Here is a 16,925-nt window from a genome sequence, read left to right on the forward strand (position 1 = left end):
CTATGAAGACAATATGCAATGTATTAATTATTGTAACTGTCCTACTAACCTGTTTTTAAACTGTCTCATTGCTATTTGTTTTTCAATAAAATAATGAAAAAAAAAATAATCAACACAGGAGATTATCCTAAATTAAAAAGTTTTTGTGGACAAAAGAAATAACAGACAGCAAAAGCATTAGAGCCTAATAGCAAGGGTGTACTACCTTGACGCTAGGATATGCACAAGTAGCTCCAGAACTATACAATAAACTACTAAGTTACGCTCTGGGTCCTTTGTTTTGTTTATCTGTATCCCTTGTGTTTCAGTTACTTCTTTCCTCTGTGCTCTGTAACCAGTTTGATAGCTACACTGTTTGTCTTAATTCCATCTTACAGTCTGCACAAAACAGTTACATTGTCAAAGTCAAAAAGATAGCCTGGTGTGGTGGCGCACCCCTGTAACCCCAACACTTCGGAGGCTGAAGCATGAGGATCACTGAGTTCGAGGCCAGCCTGGGCAACATAGTGAGTTTAAGGGAGAGAGACGCTTTCTCAAAAGCAAAGGGTCAAAAAGGTGCTTACTGCAACCCTAGCTACTCAGGAAGACAAGACAGGAGACTGCAAGTTCTAGGCCAGCCTGGTCAACTTAGCAAAATCCTGTCTCAAAATTCAAGAGGGCTGGGGGTGTAGTCAGAGGGTCAGGACCACCTGCAGGCTCAGCACATCCCAGGCGGGGGCTTTCACCCTTTCCACTTTCAGCGACTACTTCACAGATGGATGAAGCGCCAGTCTTTCCCATCACGCGGGCCTAAGTACCAGAGGGCCTGACTCCTCCAATCCAGCACTCACCCATTTTCCTTGGCCCAGGACCTTCTGAGACAAGCAGGAGGCAGCCGCGGCCAGCTTGGAAGGATGGTAGTGCACCATGTCGTAGTCAGTGAGCGTCAGCTCCATTAGATACTTGGCTAAGGTGTGCTGCTCCACGTCCACCTGCAAAGGGGCACTGCGTCACACACAGGCGTCATCCGATGACCTGCAGGTGCAGTGGTGGCAGGCCTGCCACAGCTTTTGCTGCACGCCACGCCCAGGCTCAGCACCACTGCCTACAGTCTCATGCCCAGCCCCCCGCTTTCTCATGAACTGCTCTGCTGCATGGCTGTTAGAAACACAAAAGCTAATGCCTATTCCCCTAAGATCTTTGGTGATGAGACAGAGCAGCACCTGAGGGAAGCTCGCTGCACAGCCAGCAGCCCTGCCTCCGTCAGATCAGTGTTTCTGGATGTGACAGCAAAGACACAACAGAGGCCAGGCACCCACCTCCCCAGCCTTCGACGCCCGCCTTAAGAAATGCAGGGGCAAGGGGCGGCCCAACTCGAACTTCAGCTCTTTCAAGATGAGCGTCTCCATTTCTCGGATCTGGGCGCTGGTATAAGCATTGTCAGTGATGTACACAAAGTCTTCAATATTTGGAGAAAACATCTCCTCGTACTTGGAAGCCAGGAGCAAAGCGGTGATCCCCACCAGCTGGAGCTTCTTGCGCGAGACTGGCTGAACCTGAGGGGACATGGGTCAGAGGTCACTCCTGCTAGCCACCAACCACGGCACTCAGTTGCCAGGCCCTCCATCACCTCCCAGCACCAGCAAGGTCTCTGGAGACAAGGTCAGGCGGCACAGGGAGGACCTTCCTGTGCAGTTCTAGGGCTGCCAGAACCCTCGTAAAAACCACCATTACTGGGCTTGGACCAGTCTTCCAACAGTGCTTCTGAGACAGGGCAAGTCTCAGTGCAGGGCAGTGGTGCCAAACACAGCAGGCTGCCTATGTTAGTGAAGGCTCCGGCAGGTTCGCCGTGGCTGGTCTAGGGCACAAGTATTCCTTGCAGCTCCTTCCCTCCCTCCTCTTCCTTCCTCCTCCAGTGCTGAGATGAAACGCCAGACCTTTTCCCTGAGCTACATCTGCAAAAGCCTCCTGCCTCAGCCTCCCAGAGTGCTAGGATTACAACCCTGTACCACACCTGGCTCTGTCTTTCTCTTTTTTCTGAGGCAGGGTCTCACTATGTAGCCCAGGCTGGCCTCAAACTCTTTGATGACCTTCCTGCCTCAACTCCCGAGCCCAGCATTTTTGTCTTTTTGGTGGAACCGGGGATTGAACTCAGGCCCTTGCGCTTGCCAGGGAAGCGCTTATTCTACTGAGCCATCTCCCCCAGCCCCAGTTTTTTTTTTTAAAGTAGGACTTTTTTTCTTGCTTTAGCTCTCACCGCTGAAAATATACTTAAATACTGCTGTGGTTTCCTGCCCAAGAGTGTCCTGAGAACCACAGAATCCATGAGTACTCAGGATTTTACAGCGTCTCAGGGCATTATCAAAATTGCTACATCGTTAGAGGGTAGCCTTTGCACCTGACCTTACTCCTTCTGCAAACTCTAAATCCTGAGCTGCAGGGCAGCCCCGTGGTAGTTACCACCTGCGCAGCTTCCATCTGGCGCCTCTGTTTAGTGCGTGAACTGTTGGTAAGTACTTTGATGCTTCTCAGCTTACTTACTCTGCAAATTCTCAGTATACTCTACACACATATGTAGTTCCTTTTAAAAAGTAGAAAAGCAGCCAGGTGTGGTAGCACGTGCCGTTAATCCCAGCACTTGGGAGGCTGATGCAGGAGGAACACTGTAAATTCAAGACCAGCCTGGGCTACACACAGTTCAAGGACAGCCTGAACTACAGAATGAGACCCTGTCTCAGAAAAAGAATCCTCCCTCTTTGCTTTGGATTTTCAATGTAACGTCCCCTGACAGGTTGAGAGCCGGAAATGACTGATCAAGGGCACCCTAACCTCACCAATGAGTTAACCCAGGAGCGACTTCAGTGGGCTTAGGAGGAGGTGGCACCTGACTGGATGGAGCAGCTCCCAGGGGCGTGGCTCTGGGAGGTGCGTCCCTTCCAGCTCTGCCCTCGCTGGCTTTGCCCTCACTGGCTTCTGGGCTACCTTGAGGGAAAGAAGCGGGCTCCTGGGAAGTGTGTCTGCTTCCCTGCTTCCGGAGAGCCACAACGCAGTGGAGCTGGACGGGCGTGGACTAAGACCCCAGAAAGCGTGAGCCACAGCACACCTTTCCTCTGTAAAGGCTTTCTCACTTCACAGCGGACGGGCACACAGCTACTGGCACAAGCGGGCTACCCAGACGCCCAGCTGCGAGGTGCCTTTCATCTCACCTATGGAGTGCTTCCTCTGAAGGACTGCAGCCACTCAGTGCCGGCGAGGCAGCCCTAAGCCAAAAACCTGAAATGCTCCAAAACCCAGACTCCTTACACACCCATGGACACCGCACATGCAGAAGCCCACAGCTGACCTCCCGTGAGCGGCAGTCAGAACATGGGTGCACGCCACATACTTAGAAAATTGCCTTCAGGCTGCACGTTCAGGGTACAGATGCGATGAATGGCCTGGGCTTCCACTTGGGTCCCACCCCAGGGTGCTCCCTTACACATGTGCAAACATTCCGAAATCTAAACAAATCTAAAACCCAAGACACTCCCAGCCCCGGTACTTGGGGTAAAGGACCCTCAGCATGATTCCCTGAGCCCTTTGGAGCTGGCTTCCTGTCAGAACTGACAGCACTGGCCACCACCACCACACTGGGCCACAAACTGAGCTCAAGACAGCCGGGACTGCATAGCGAGTTAATTCCAAATCCTAGAGATGGGTACAGTAACAGAAGAATACAAGGCTGTCAAACTTGAACTTCTTCTCCTGCAGCAGCCCAAGTTCTTCAGTTCCGGGTAAACTGGCTCTCGGCTGTTTCTTTGGAGGGACTCTAAGGTCGCTGTGGTGCAGCGTCCGGCGAGCCAGGGCACAGGCCCTGGGAGCGTGCTCACCTGTAAGAAGCGATCCATGATGGCCACACACATGTAGAGAGTCTCCTGCAGGAGCCTGAACTTGGAGTGCACCTGGACCAGCCAGTCCACCAGGATGGCGCGCATGCGTCCATTTATGTCTCTGCCGTCCAGGAAATGGGGGCTGATGGACTGCAGGGCCTGAGGATAGAAGGGAGCAGTTTCAAGAGCCGACCTCATTTCCCTCCATGCTGCTCAGTGACCCAGCCACCCCGCACCCACCTCAAGCTGCCGCAGATACTGGTAGATGTCCTTGACATAGTCGCTGCACAGCTGCGGGTTCTCCCAGTCTTCAGTGTCAATGTCCTCGATTTTGCAGAGCAGAGCATCAGAGAAGGCTTGGCAGAGGTTCTCCTCCTTCATGGAGACGTCCTCGGGGCTGGGAGAAGGACCCTGGGCCAACAACGCAAGCACACGTGTCCCTGTCTTTCTCCCTCCAAGAACCCATCACCCAGGATGCTGCAGTCTGCTTCGCCTCCCGTGTATGACCGTCTACCACCGCCAGAATGGAAGCCCTGTGACCTTCAGCGTACCCAGCTGACTGGCCCCCTCTGTGCACCGAAGGACCTCAAGCCCAGATCAACATGGTAGTTGCTCAATAAGTGGCAGAAGCCAGGCGTGGTGGTGCGCACCTGTTATCCTAGCATTTAGGAGGCTGAGGAGAACTACTGTGAGTACAAAGCCAGTCTGGGATACACAGCAGAACCCTGTCTCAACAACAAATAAATGGCAGAACCCTGACCACGGGGTACACAGCCCTGACGCTGAGCCTGCACTTGAGCAGCAGCCTCTCTGCAAGCAAATGCTTGCTCTTCACCAGTTAAGCTAAGCTGAGAAACTGCAGAGAGAAGTGTACCCTGCCCGGGAACAAAACCGGAGGACGCAAAGCTTGAGCAGGTACAGGCCAGGACATATCTGAATGGTGATCACGGATCACACAAATCATAAAAGAGGGAGCTTTAGTACTAAAGCACAGATAAGCCCTCACACTGAAAAGGAATAAAAGGACCTTCTCAAGATAAAACCTAGTGCTGGAGATATAGCTCAGTGGTACAGCAAGATCCCGAGTTCAATTCCTGTCATCGAACATAAAGAAGTAAATAAAACCTAGTCTCTAAAGAATGTTTATAGAATAAAACATAAAAAGAGCTTGTATGACAAAGCAGTTCTACAGTAATTTAAGCTCAATAACAATAATTCCACCAGGCATGGTGGCGCCTGACTGTAATCCCAGCACTTGGATCTTTGTGAGTTTGAGACCAGCCTGGGCCACAAACTGAGCTCAATACAGCCTGGACTGCTTAGCGAGATAATTCCAAATCCTAGAGATGGGTACATTAACAGAAGAATACAAAAAGCAAGCATTTTTGTTTTGTCTTTTGAGACAGGGTCACCCTCCACAGCCCAGGCTGGGCTCACACTCCCAATCCTCCTGCCTCAGCCTCCCAACTGTCCTGCCCTCTTAGCTCAAGAGCCAGGGGAACATGGTTCAGGCAGGGGCGGCTGCCAAGGGTTCCAGAGCTTAAGCTCCACGGCCCAGAGCTCCTGAGCAGAGCTGCTGGAGGTTGGGAGGGTAAGGCCCTGAGTGTGAGAACTAAGCAAAAGGAAAACTACAGGAGCCCAGGAGGAAAGGCTGGGTGCGAGGGAGAGGGGTGCTGGCAGGGGGAGCCCCGCCCTGCACCCTAGATGTCTCCACAGGAATAGCCAAACCTAAGTACACACCACTGCAGTTTACTCACAGTGAGGTGTCACCAAACTCCCCAGCGAGGCAGGCAGCGCCGCACAACTTCAAAGCACACTGCACTTTACCCACCTCCAGGAGCCACCAGGAGAGCACACATCCCACTCTGGGCTGCCCACAGAACGGCTTGAAAGCGACCTTCTAGGCTCGTCACTGCCCTCGCCTGCGCCCTCCCGCTCTCCCCTCAGCGGCCCCCTGCCCAGCAGGTGCCGTGTGCAGCAGGAGGGGGACCAGCCCACCGACCGCCCCAGCACTCGCACGAGAGTGGGCTCAGCGGCAGAGCACCTGTCCAGCTCCTCTACGGGAGTCAGGCGTGAAAGAGCAGCCTGTGACCTTGCCGTGCGGATGCCTCAAAGAGCCGATGTCCTACGAGCTGAGAACAGTGGCCACCAAAGGCTGCAGAGTGGGAGGGAGCAGTGGGTGGCGGGAGCTGGAGAATGGCAGCAGTAACTGCAGTGAGGGAAGAGAAGCTCTCACACAAGGGGGTGGGTACAGGTGACACTGTGCGTGCATATCACGCGAGCCTCAAGAATAGATCTCGGACCAAGCATGGTGGTGCACAACGAGAGTCCCAGGCTTGGGAGGCTGAGGCAGGAGGACCGTCATAAGTTCGAGGCTAGCCTGGGCTACGTAGTGAGACCTTGTCTCACAAAAAGAAAGAATTTGGACCGTTCCACCACAGGGAAATGACAAATGTTTGAGGAAATGATGTTTACTCTGAACATCACGCAGTCTTCCGCATCCGCCAGCATCACACGGTTCCCCATTCATACGTACAATTTTTACTTAGCAGCTAAAAATGAAATTACTGTGGCAAAAAAGGAAACAGCCATACTCTGTAGCCAAGCCACCTCTTCCCTACAAATATTTAAACACTGTTAGATGACAGAAGTGGTCTGTGAGTAAAAACCTCCCAACGAGGCTGATGGATCGGCCTGCGGGCAGGCGGGTGGACACAACTGGACAGCAAGACGGAAGCCAAGAGTGGACACAACTGGACAGCAGGACGGAAACCGAGTGGACGCAACTGGACAGCAGAATGGAAGCCGAGAGTGGACACAACTGGACAGCAGGACAGAAGCCGAGAGTGGACACAACTGGACAGCAGGACGGAAGCCGAGAGGACGGGAGTGCGGCTGGGGGCTCGGCCGGCGGCGGGGCGCAGGGCAACGGGAGCCCTAGAGAGTGGGTGCGGACACAACTACCCACACATTCTGATTAAACAGGATTCCTTTATTTACGAGATGGATGACGAACAACTCAAGCATCACAGGATGGATGCCAGGAACTGCTGGTTCCAGGCAAACAATCTGTGACCCGTGGCGGGAAACCGAGGCCACACTGGGTTGTGAGAGGCCACACAGCCACATGACTCGCTTCCAGAAGGTGGCGGATGGGAAGCTGGGATGCTAGCAATGAGCTCACTTTCTCTGTGCACTCCACGCACTTCTGCATTGAGTTGTTATGGCCATTTCTAGTGCAGTTAAAAATAAAAGCCTCTCTTTGGAACAGTTGTGCTCGCTCCCCTTGTCCGCATGCATTCTCACACCTGGACGAGGACTGCCACCTGAGGGTCACCTGCACTTCCAGCGTCGACCGGCGAGCAGTGGCCTGCCCTAGCCAACCTCCGACCTGCGCTGTACTCCCAGCTTCCGCAGGCCAAGCAGAGGTTTGCTCTGCCTGTTGGCTCGGCCAGAGCCCGCAAGGGAGGTTCTGGTTAGAAGGCAGGTCCCTCCGCCAGAGCCCTCCAGCTTTTGCAAGGGCCCAGCAGACCGTCAGGCGCGCCTCTCTCCAGCACAACTCCTGTGAACCAATGCTTGCAATTCTGTTCTCTCAAGGCGCCCTGGATGACCCGCTGCCACCGGCACTACAGAGAAGGCTCCCTCCAGGACGGCGAGAGGATGGTAGGGATCCAGGTAGACCCCCGGAAGCCCTGCTCTCGTGCTGAGACAAGGACATTCTCTAGGAAAGCAGCTACAAACGCGTGTGCTCGGCTGGCATTTGCAGGACAGTGACAACTCTACAGACAAGCACATGATGGACCCGGGCAGGCACAGGCCCCTGGCCAGAAGGCAGGGCTTCACTTGGCGTGTGGCCTGAATGGTCCCCTCAGCGCGGCATTCACAATAACTGAACTGGAAACTACTGTTCTTGATTCCCACATAATGCCAAGACCCAGTCTTTCCTTGTCATCACTGAAGTGATCTTTACTAGGGACCGAGCCCCAGATCCATCAGGGGCTTTGCTGCCTCTCTTAGCCCAGGCTGGCCTTGCACTCATGGCAATCCTCCCGCCTCAGCCTCCCGTGGGCTGCGACCACAGGCACGTGCCGCCACGCCCTGCTCAGTCTATCGTGTTTTATTCTGAAACATTAAGGCCTGAAATTTGTCAAGAAGCTAGAGGAACAGGAGTTAGCCAAGGACGCAGCATAAAGGGAGCCAGGGAGGACAGAGCTATAAAGGCCACCAAGAGACAAATTCTCCTTTCAGAACACTTCTTTGGTTCTTCTCTCCCTCCCTGCTCTGTTTCTCTCTCCCTGCTCTTCCTCCCTTCTTTTTTTTTTTCTCCGAATGCCTTCAGGGCAGGTTTGGCTGGCTTCAGTTGTGGGGATCCGAACCACAGTAACCTGAGCCTGACTGCTTTGTTGAAGCAGCCACTTAAAGAACTGAGCTAAGGGGCAGGCCCCCTCCCTTCTTTTGGAATACCGGGCACTGAACCCAGCAAGCAGGGGCTGCGCATGGACTTGGGTTTCTGTTTCGGGGGGTTTATCTGTTTCGTGCCTGGTACCTCGTTTTGTTGTTGTTGTTGTTTTTTAATTGACCATACTTTCCCCTTCTCGGAAAGGCTCTATATGTGTGTACAGTGCAAGTTTGGAAGTTTTAAGAAAATGAAAAACAATGTTAAACCCCATATAAAAGTCAAAAATAACTACCATCAATATTTTACATGACATGCATTTGTAACAGCAAATTTGGTTTTGCACTGGCATATCCTATGCAGTCATCCGATGCTTCCTATTGAACACTATAGGCATTTTAACATTTTAAATGCTGGACTAAAACGTGCTACTTAAAGCTGTATGGCATTTCATTAAATGGGTTTAATTGATCTCCCAGTATTGGAGTCTCTACCATATAATACACATATATTAAAATATTATTCAGAAGCCCTTCACTGTTCTTGTCTTTAATTTTGCTTTTTGGATAAACTATAAAGGCAGACCCAATAGGAACGGAGAACAACCATCTAACATATGCTGCTGCATCCCTCCCCCAATGCTGGGACAAGGACAATCAGCAGCCCACAAGAATGCCACCCAAGGGCCAAGAAACTTGGCGGCGCCCCAGCAGCTGGACCTTGGGGGACGCTGGCACGGACATTCCTAGAAGGTGCAGTGTGGCCCCGTCATTGCCACGAGCCCCAAGCCAAGTGCCTCTCCTGACTTCCTTTTTTTTTTAAAGTCTATTAGATAATGGCTTAATCCCCAAGTGCTAATGGTTCCCATCCTTATCTAAGCAATGGTTTTTTCTCCATGTGAACAATGTCTCTAATGTGCTCAACATTTCTGGGTGCCCTGAATAGAAACTGGGAGTGACAATGTCTGGGAGCTCTGGCAGGCCCAAGGTCCTCCTGGTCCTGCTGGACAACCAATGACACTCCCTAAGGCCACTTTCACCACTTCCTCTCTTGGACACATTCCAGCTTCCGTGCTGCTAACAGACAAAATCCAAAGCCCAAGACCTTCAAGTCCACCTGCAACCTCCTTTCCACGTGCGGATGAGCCCCCCGCTCAACTCAGATGGCAGGCTCCCTGGCCCAAGCACGTTATGAGCCCCATGCTGCTGCTGCTGCCCTGATCTCTGATCAGAGGCCCCCATTTGTGCAGGACCACTGAAGAAGAGCAGTGGTCTCCCTTCTGGCTGAGCCCGGCCCTACTTCCAGGTGCTGATGTGCACAGAGCTGGCTGGGGCTTCTCCTTATCCCGCCCACCCTGCAATCCAGTCCAGCCGAGGTGCTGACACATCATAGCCTTTGAAGCAAAGATGACAGGGTAGCATTGCTCTGCACCTATAGCTCCCAAATAAAAAGTGCATGAGCTGGGGCAAGGTAGGAGGGAGAGCCATGCTCCTCGCTGTCAGCTGGGGTCTGGGGTTGAACCTCGAGATAGAGACGAAGACTTTCCAGGCCCCTGAAGATGACACACAGGAACTGAAGCCCCAACCCCAAAACATTAAACGCTACCTCAGCTGTGTCGTGCAGATAACTCTGCATACTGCAGAGGTGAGTGCGGGACTCCGACCCGGCCCAGCTCACAGCACTCACCGGCATCCTGCCGGTCTCAGTCATTCATCCTCAACCTCCTTCACAAATTCATAAAACCTGGGTTCGGTCCTGGGTGGAGGCCCTCACTCCAAAGAGCCATCACCACGGCTGGACTTAGGACGCCTGGCTCCCCACAACTACAAACAGGCCTCGGTGTCTTTATTTTCATCATGGTTTGCACCAGAAGTGATAAGACTGAAATTAGCATGCTAGAATTCCAATACTTTTTCACGGGATCACAACAAACATACACTGCCTGGGCCTCTATGAGGACCGGGAAGGACTCTCTATGCCCTTTCCTTGCTCTGCCTTTCAAGACCAACACTCGGGAACCAGGACGCTGACTACCCTACCTTTGTGTGCTCCCCACAGCAGCGCACCCTCCTCCTCCTCAGCTCTCGCTGCGTGCTTGCATTCAGTCCCACGTGCCCAGGGTTACCTAGTGTCCCCTTCAGGGTCACTCATTTTTGGGGGACATATCTATCTCTAGGTCAGTGTCCTGAAGGTAAGTCGCTTCAGCAGACCTACCACAGTTGGGTACGTATATATACAATAAGCACTGAATATAGAGAATACATCCAATGTTTTATTTTGAAATACTTCAAACGCAATGCACGGTAATATAGATTTTGACCTGGAAAGTGTGAAGGAGTTCTTATCTTGTTCTTATCCTGGGCTATGTTAATTTCCTGCCGAGATCACTAGATTTATCTAGATATTAAGGTGATTTAGTTTATTATTCCAGGTCTAACACTAAGGTACTGAACAGAAAAGCATCCGTATCCATTGCCCACACCACCTCCTCCAGGCAGAGTCCCGGCTGTGACTACTGTACCAAAGTCCCAGCACAGGTAAAGGCACCCTTGCTGTCCAGCTAAGAACCAGACACCCCTTACGTACTTGTAAACTCAGAGCCTCCTACCTTTGGAGCCAGCATTTCCATCTGGACCGGTTTCACGGAAGCAGTAGGCTTCAGCTGTTTGCTGACATTCGTCGCTTTGGCGGGCTGAACTGGTGCTCTGGAGTCCTGAGCCTTCTATAAGAAAAGAGAAACTCAGGGCAGGTGAGCCAGCCAGCATGTGCCACCTGCCCCACCAAGCCAGCCTCCAGCGCATGGCCAGCCTCCCGAATGTTACCTTAGCTACTTGAGCTCCTCTGGTGGTAACTCTGTTTCCAATTTCTTCTAAAACTGCTCGCCTGGTAGTCACATGACTCTTCGCTTTAGAATTAGCTCCTGTGTCAATATTCTCCAAATCATTGGACACCTAGAAAACAAAGTTGATAGAACAATAAAATAATTTAAGACTGGGCATGGTGACGCATCCCTATAATCCCCATGCTTGGGAGGCTGAAAACATGAGAATCACTATGAGTCCAATCTACGTAGTGAGACCCTATAGGCTCTTTAGACCCTGTACTAAATACATGAAATTTAAAAATAATAACATTAATTTCAATACTTAATCCCAGATACTCAAATTTAGAATTACTTTGGGAGCAAGGAATGGTGGCACATGCCTGTAAACCCAGCACTTGAGAGGCTGAGGTAGAATTGCCATGAGTTCAAAGCCAGCCTGGGCTACATAGTAAGAACAAAACTCAAAAAAAAAAAAAGAAAGAAAGAAAGAAAAAAATGGGAGGGTAGGGGAGAAAGAATTGCTTTGGGAAAGGTGACTATGTTGAGATTTTCAAAAGGGAAAAGCCATATTTTAAGAAGTATAAATATGCTACTTTACAATAGCATTATTCTAATTCAGGCAAATCACTCATCCATCTTACCTATAATATAGGTTCTCCATGTATCTCCATATATCTCCAACCCTGCACAACTATTTTGATCTTTCCAGTGGATTTTCCTTTAAGAGAACTTAAAGCTTCCTAAATAAATGATTATTTCTCATGTCACTAGTTAGAATTCCCTGTAGGTCAGTCATTTAAAAACTTTTATGTTAACGAGGTTAGTCCCAAGGGCACTTAAAATGAAAAACTGAAAAGGCCTAATATCCATAGTTGATAATAAACCTATTTGTTTAAAAACTTGGATGTTTAAAACCTGAATTCATTTTATTATTCCATTCTAGAAATAAGAAATGCTCCTGTGGAGATGATCTTTTACAAATAAAGCTTTAAAAGATGAGCTTGACACCTGTAATGGACAGGCTGAGGCAGAGGGAGCTCAGGTTCCAATCCAGCTTGGGCAGTTCAGGGGATCAGTGAGAATCTGTCTCAAAATAAAATATCAAAAGAGCCCAGGATATCACTCAGTGCAAAGGCCCTGGGTTCAATCCCCAGGATGGGGCAAGGAGAGCCAGAGAACTGACGTTTATACTAAGGAACTTAGTTTTCCTAGATAAAATAGTTACAAGCTCTCAAACTGGGAAGGCTGGAACTGTATGCAGGAAATGCCATACAGTATTTGACTTTAAGTGGTTTATCCAGAATATACTTAAAAGCTTGCTAGAAAAACACACACACAAATAAATTTTTTTAAAAAAATTACTTGTTAGCTGGGTGTAGTGACTCATGCCCGTAATCCCAGCACTAGGAGGCTGAGGCATGAGAATGAGCATGTCTTTGGGCCCAGTCTGTGTTATATAGTGAGTTCAAGGGCATTCTAAACTACATACCAAGTCTCTGTCTTCAGGTAAAGCAAAATTAATCTTATTTTTTTAATTATGGACTTGTTAGTTGATGGTGGTACAAGAGAATAGAGTAGAGAATGCATATATTTGGTATTTAAGGTTAGGATGTCAAATCTCAACACTGTTGATTCTACAGTTAGCCACTGCTCGGTTTTTTAAAAAGGTCTGAAAGCTCGACGCTATTGGGCTAAAGCCTGGTCATGTGACCAAGTTTAAACTCATCCAGAATGGAAAACCGGCAGCTTTTAACTCGTGTTAGCGCCGGGACAATGCAATTCAGCTGGCGCAGGACACTAGCTTTTCAGCAAAAGTAAATCCGGGAAAGATTCAAGCCCACAGGTACAATACCAAAACTCCAGTGCCGCTTCGGCTTTTACAAAGACAAATTAATTTGGACCCTTTTCTCTCGGACTCGGCCAAGTTACAGGCTTTTGAAGGGGGAAATTAGCTTTTTTAGGACCCATGCAAAACGCGGCAGACGCGAAGGCAGCCGCGCTGTGGGCTGACGGCGCGCGCAGAGCCCCGGGCGGCTACCGAACCCCTCGGGCGCTCCCTCCTGGCCCGGACCCTCAGCGGGGAGGCGGGGAGGCGGGGAGGCGGGGAAGGGCTCCCGCCGGCGCCCACTTCTCCCACCCGGCCGGCCGGAGGCGGCCCTCAGAGCCCCGGAGGACGCGGGCGGGCTGGCCACTCACCGCCGGGCGTCGGAGCAGCGCCATGAGGGACAGGCCGCGGGCCGGGACCGGGCCGGGGCCGGGCGCAGGGACAGCGCTGGCTCCGCGGCTCCGTTAGCTGCGCGGCGGCCACCCACCGGGTCTGCGGCGACCGCTTCGGTTCCGGGATTCAAATGCCGCGCCGCTCGCGACCCATTGGGCGGCCGCAACCCGGCGCGCGCTCCTCATTGGCCGCTCGAGCAGCCCTCTGCACGCTGATTGGCTGAGACACCTTAGCCCTGGTTGGCTGTCGAAACAACCAGTCGACGCTCTTCTTCTTTCACCCAACAAACAAAACGAGCTATCTCATTGGGAGAGGCATCTCTCAATTTTGACAAGACTTCACGTCTTCTGGACGTTCCTAACCGGTGGACAGAAGTGCAGTCTAAGGGTCGTCCTCATCGTGCCGGTTTAGGGTTTCGCTTTTTGTTTGTTTCCAGTGCAGGGCTTCCGCACCTTGTCACATCCCAAGCCCTTTTATATTTGGAGGGGACAGGCTTGCTAAGTTGCCCAGGGGTGGGCTCGAACTTGCGCTCCCAGTGCCTCCGCCCCCCAGATCGCTGGGGTATCAGGGGTACTCCTCCACGCCCAAGTCGTCTTCCGGAAATGCCCGTGGGGTGGAGGCTGGGCGCCTCTAAGTGGCTGGGCTGCACCGATAGGTGGGAATTCAAAGGTTGGTGCAAAGCCTGGCGTGGTGGCACATGCCTGTAATCCCAGCGCTCAGGAGGCTGAGGCAGAACCGCCATGAGTTGAGGCCAGCCTCCTGAACTTCAAAGGAGTGTGCCAAGAACTAAGAATCCCAAAAAAAGGAAAAACAATTGTGTGTGTGTGTGTGTGTGTGTGTGTGTGTGTGATTCCTGGTTCGAGTAAACTTCCATCGTATACTGTACACTGCACATCAGGGCTAAATACTCGCGGAGTAAGTGATCCTAAGACCTGTTTAAGATTTTAAAGTTAGAGGGCCAGAAGGATAACACCACATCTGGGAGCCTGTGACCCAGTCAATTGGACCCATCAAACTACACATCACAATATATATTTGTTTAATGCATTTGGTATAGAGTCCTACTACACAGCTCAGATTCATGATCCTCCTGTTTTCAGCCTTCCCCAGCGAGGGGATTACAGGCAGGCACCATCAGGCCCATCATGTGATGCAGGGATTCAAACCCTGGTCCCAGAGCTATCTCGCCTGCCTCACATCCCAACATCGACCTGCTAAGAGATCTGCAGACAGAATTTCTAAGTAACAGATGTGAGTCAAATGACCAAAAAGCTTGTTCCACCCCATAATTTTTTTTTTCTCAAATAATAGCCTGAGAAATTCCCCTCTCCCGATTCCTCTGACAATTACTGAAACACAGGCAAGTCTGTGGCATAAGGGATGCCACACAGGGCTCTCCATGGGAAGTGTGTGCAAAGTATTTCAATGCCAAGGGGCCTGGTCCCCACTCCTGTGGGGGGTTACAAATGGCTAACATTTTTTTTTTCCTGTCCAAATTCCACATGGACACAGAACAGGGGTGCAAAGCACTAAGTTTTGTTGCTGTTTGTATGGGGTAGGAGAACCTTGGCTGGGGCACTCTCAATGCCCACACACAGTAAGCTTTTTGTTTGCCGCTACGGTCTTGTCACCTCTGGATTTCTCATGGGCTTTCACTTTAAAAATCACAGCACATTAGTTGGGATTTTAAATCCTAAGTCTCAAGTTTTCAATAATGCTATCGTGATAGACTCCTGGCACAGGAAAACTGTGTGGGCCACATCCATGGAATGTCTCCTGAGGGAGCCGGGATTCAGGAGCTGACCAGCCAGCCACCGAGGAAGCCCAGCCTGGAGGATGTCTAAGTGCACACGAGGCCCAAAGTCTGGAGCAGGGTCTTAACAGAGGGCACGTGGTCGGTGCCTCCAAGGATGCACAGACCCTAGCTGTGCCTTCATCCCCATGGTGCAGCCCGGCTCACCCTGATGGGGTGATTGAAGTGACCCCCCCATTCCCCAGCAGAGGCGGACAGAAAACAGTGCAACCCCACAATGAGACCACAGAAAGCACGATGGGTGCCTCCTGGTGGGCACGCACACTCCTAAGGTCACTGGGAGAAGAAGCAACACTGTCGTGAAGACACAGGCAATGCTGGTGAGAGCAGGCTGCCTCCTGAGCACTCCGCCCTGGAAGCAGACTGCTTACGCGTGTAAATGGCGACACTACAGTGATGGCCCAGAGACCCTGAGAAACGCTCAGCTCCGCTGCATCTGAGCCCAGGATCCATGGGAACTGCAATGGCTGTTGCTCAAGTCACTAAGTTTTGGAGTTGTACAGCAACAGAACTACTTCCAAGCAAACAGGAACATGTAACTTTGGGAAGTATGTGGCTGACTGTGATGAGTGATTAATCAATAAATGATTACAATTCCCAGGTGTAATCACTTATTCTTTGAGAAAGTATTAATAGTTCAGGAGTCTACATACAGCAGACTCATAGAAAGTGCTCTTCACACTTTCCTAAAGGCAGTTTGGAAAGCTATGTATGGGAGACTTACTAGGTCTCTTCCAATCCCTTTGTCAAACACCTTTCTCCTACAAAGGCTCTTAAGAATCTAGACAGGGAGTCACTGAGCTGCCGCCAAGGACTCAGCTGCCTCGTGTCCCCTGCTTCCCGGTGATCCGTCCTGTCTTCTCCCACAGCCACCTTCCGCAGGCCGTTTCCACCGACGAAAAATAATCATATCGTATGTCCGCTATCCAGAACCTCCACTCTTTCTACCCCCTTGCTGACACAAGTATCTGCTTCCTGCCAGCACCGAGGATTATATCCATATAAGAATCCAACAGAGAAACGGCAGGAAGACCCTCACCACCATCCAAGGGATTGTGATGATTATGATAAAAAGGAACTTGGTGAAGGTGTTTAAGAAGAAATTTGCCTGCAATGGTACTGTCATTGGGCATCCAGAATATGGAGAAATGATCCAGCTCCAGGGTGACCGGCACAAGAACGTATGGCAGTTCCTGGTAGAAATCAGACTGGCCAAGGATGAGCAGCTGAAGGTTCATGGGTCTGAAGTGCTTGTGGCTCACTGAAGCTTACATGAGGATTTCCTTGCAATGAGTAGAAAGGCCCTTCAGTCCCTTGTCACGAGTTTAAAAACCTCACAGCTTGTATAATGTAACCATTGGGGTCTGCTTTCACTTGGACTCGTGTAACTCCTTCATGTAATAAACTGAAAAGAGCCATCAGAAGAAGAAGGAAAAAAAAAAAAAGAATCTAGACAGGGCTGGGGAGAAGGCTCAGTAGAGTAAGTGCCTGCCTGGCAAGTGCAAGGTCCCGAGTTCAATCCCCAGTACTGCAAAAAGGAAAAAAGCAAAACCAAAAAAATGTATGAAAATCTAGACAGCCAAGGAGACAACTCAATGGCTGAAGCACCTGTCTGGCAAGTGCAAGGGCCTAAGTTTGATCCCCAGTATCAAAAAAAGACAAAAGCCCTACCACAACAGTTTGGGGTATCCCACATGGAAGAATTCCTAGACACATGAAATGCAGAGTCACCTCTAAAACACTAGGCTAGAAAAGAGTATTTCAAGTTACTTCCAGCTATGCAGAAGCCAAATTTTAACTTTCTAGAGAGAGTGCATCTAAGTCTC

At 50.8% G+C, this 16,925-nt stretch overlaps 1 protein-coding gene and 1 pseudogene across 1 annotated transcript in view; one reads left to right on the forward strand and one right to left on the reverse strand.

Annotated features, from left to right (window-relative positions):
* Ccnb2 (cyclin B2) overlaps positions 1 to 13,371 on the reverse strand; it is a 33,026-nt gene extending 19,655 nt beyond the window's left edge. The window contains exons 1-7 of the mRNA XM_004628862.3: positions 13,265 to 13,371; positions 11,067 to 11,195; positions 10,853 to 10,966; positions 4,089 to 4,259; positions 3,849 to 4,007; positions 1,299 to 1,535; positions 831 to 971 (exon numbers count right to left, since the gene is read on the reverse strand). Of these exons, the coding sequence (XP_004628919.1) occupies positions 831 to 971; positions 1,299 to 1,535; positions 3,849 to 4,007; positions 4,089 to 4,259; positions 10,853 to 10,966; positions 11,067 to 11,195; positions 13,265 to 13,288 (975 nt within the window). The 5' untranslated portion in view covers positions 13,289 to 13,371. The remainder of the gene's footprint in view (positions 1 to 830; positions 972 to 1,298; positions 1,536 to 3,848; positions 4,008 to 4,088; positions 4,260 to 10,852; positions 10,967 to 11,066; positions 11,196 to 13,264) is intronic.
* Positions 13,372 to 16,014: 2,643 nt separating this feature from the next.
* LOC105741861 lies at positions 16,015 to 16,364 on the forward strand (annotated as a pseudogene).
* The last annotated feature ends 561 nt before the right edge of the window (positions 16,365 to 16,925 follow it).

The sequence above is a fragment of the Octodon degus genome, unplaced genomic scaffold (genome assembly GCF_000260255.1).
Source record: "Octodon degus isolate 3935 unplaced genomic scaffold, OctDeg1.0 scaffold00026, whole genome shotgun sequence".
NCBI classification, from domain to species: Eukaryota; Metazoa; Chordata; class Mammalia; order Rodentia; family Octodontidae; genus Octodon; species Octodon degus.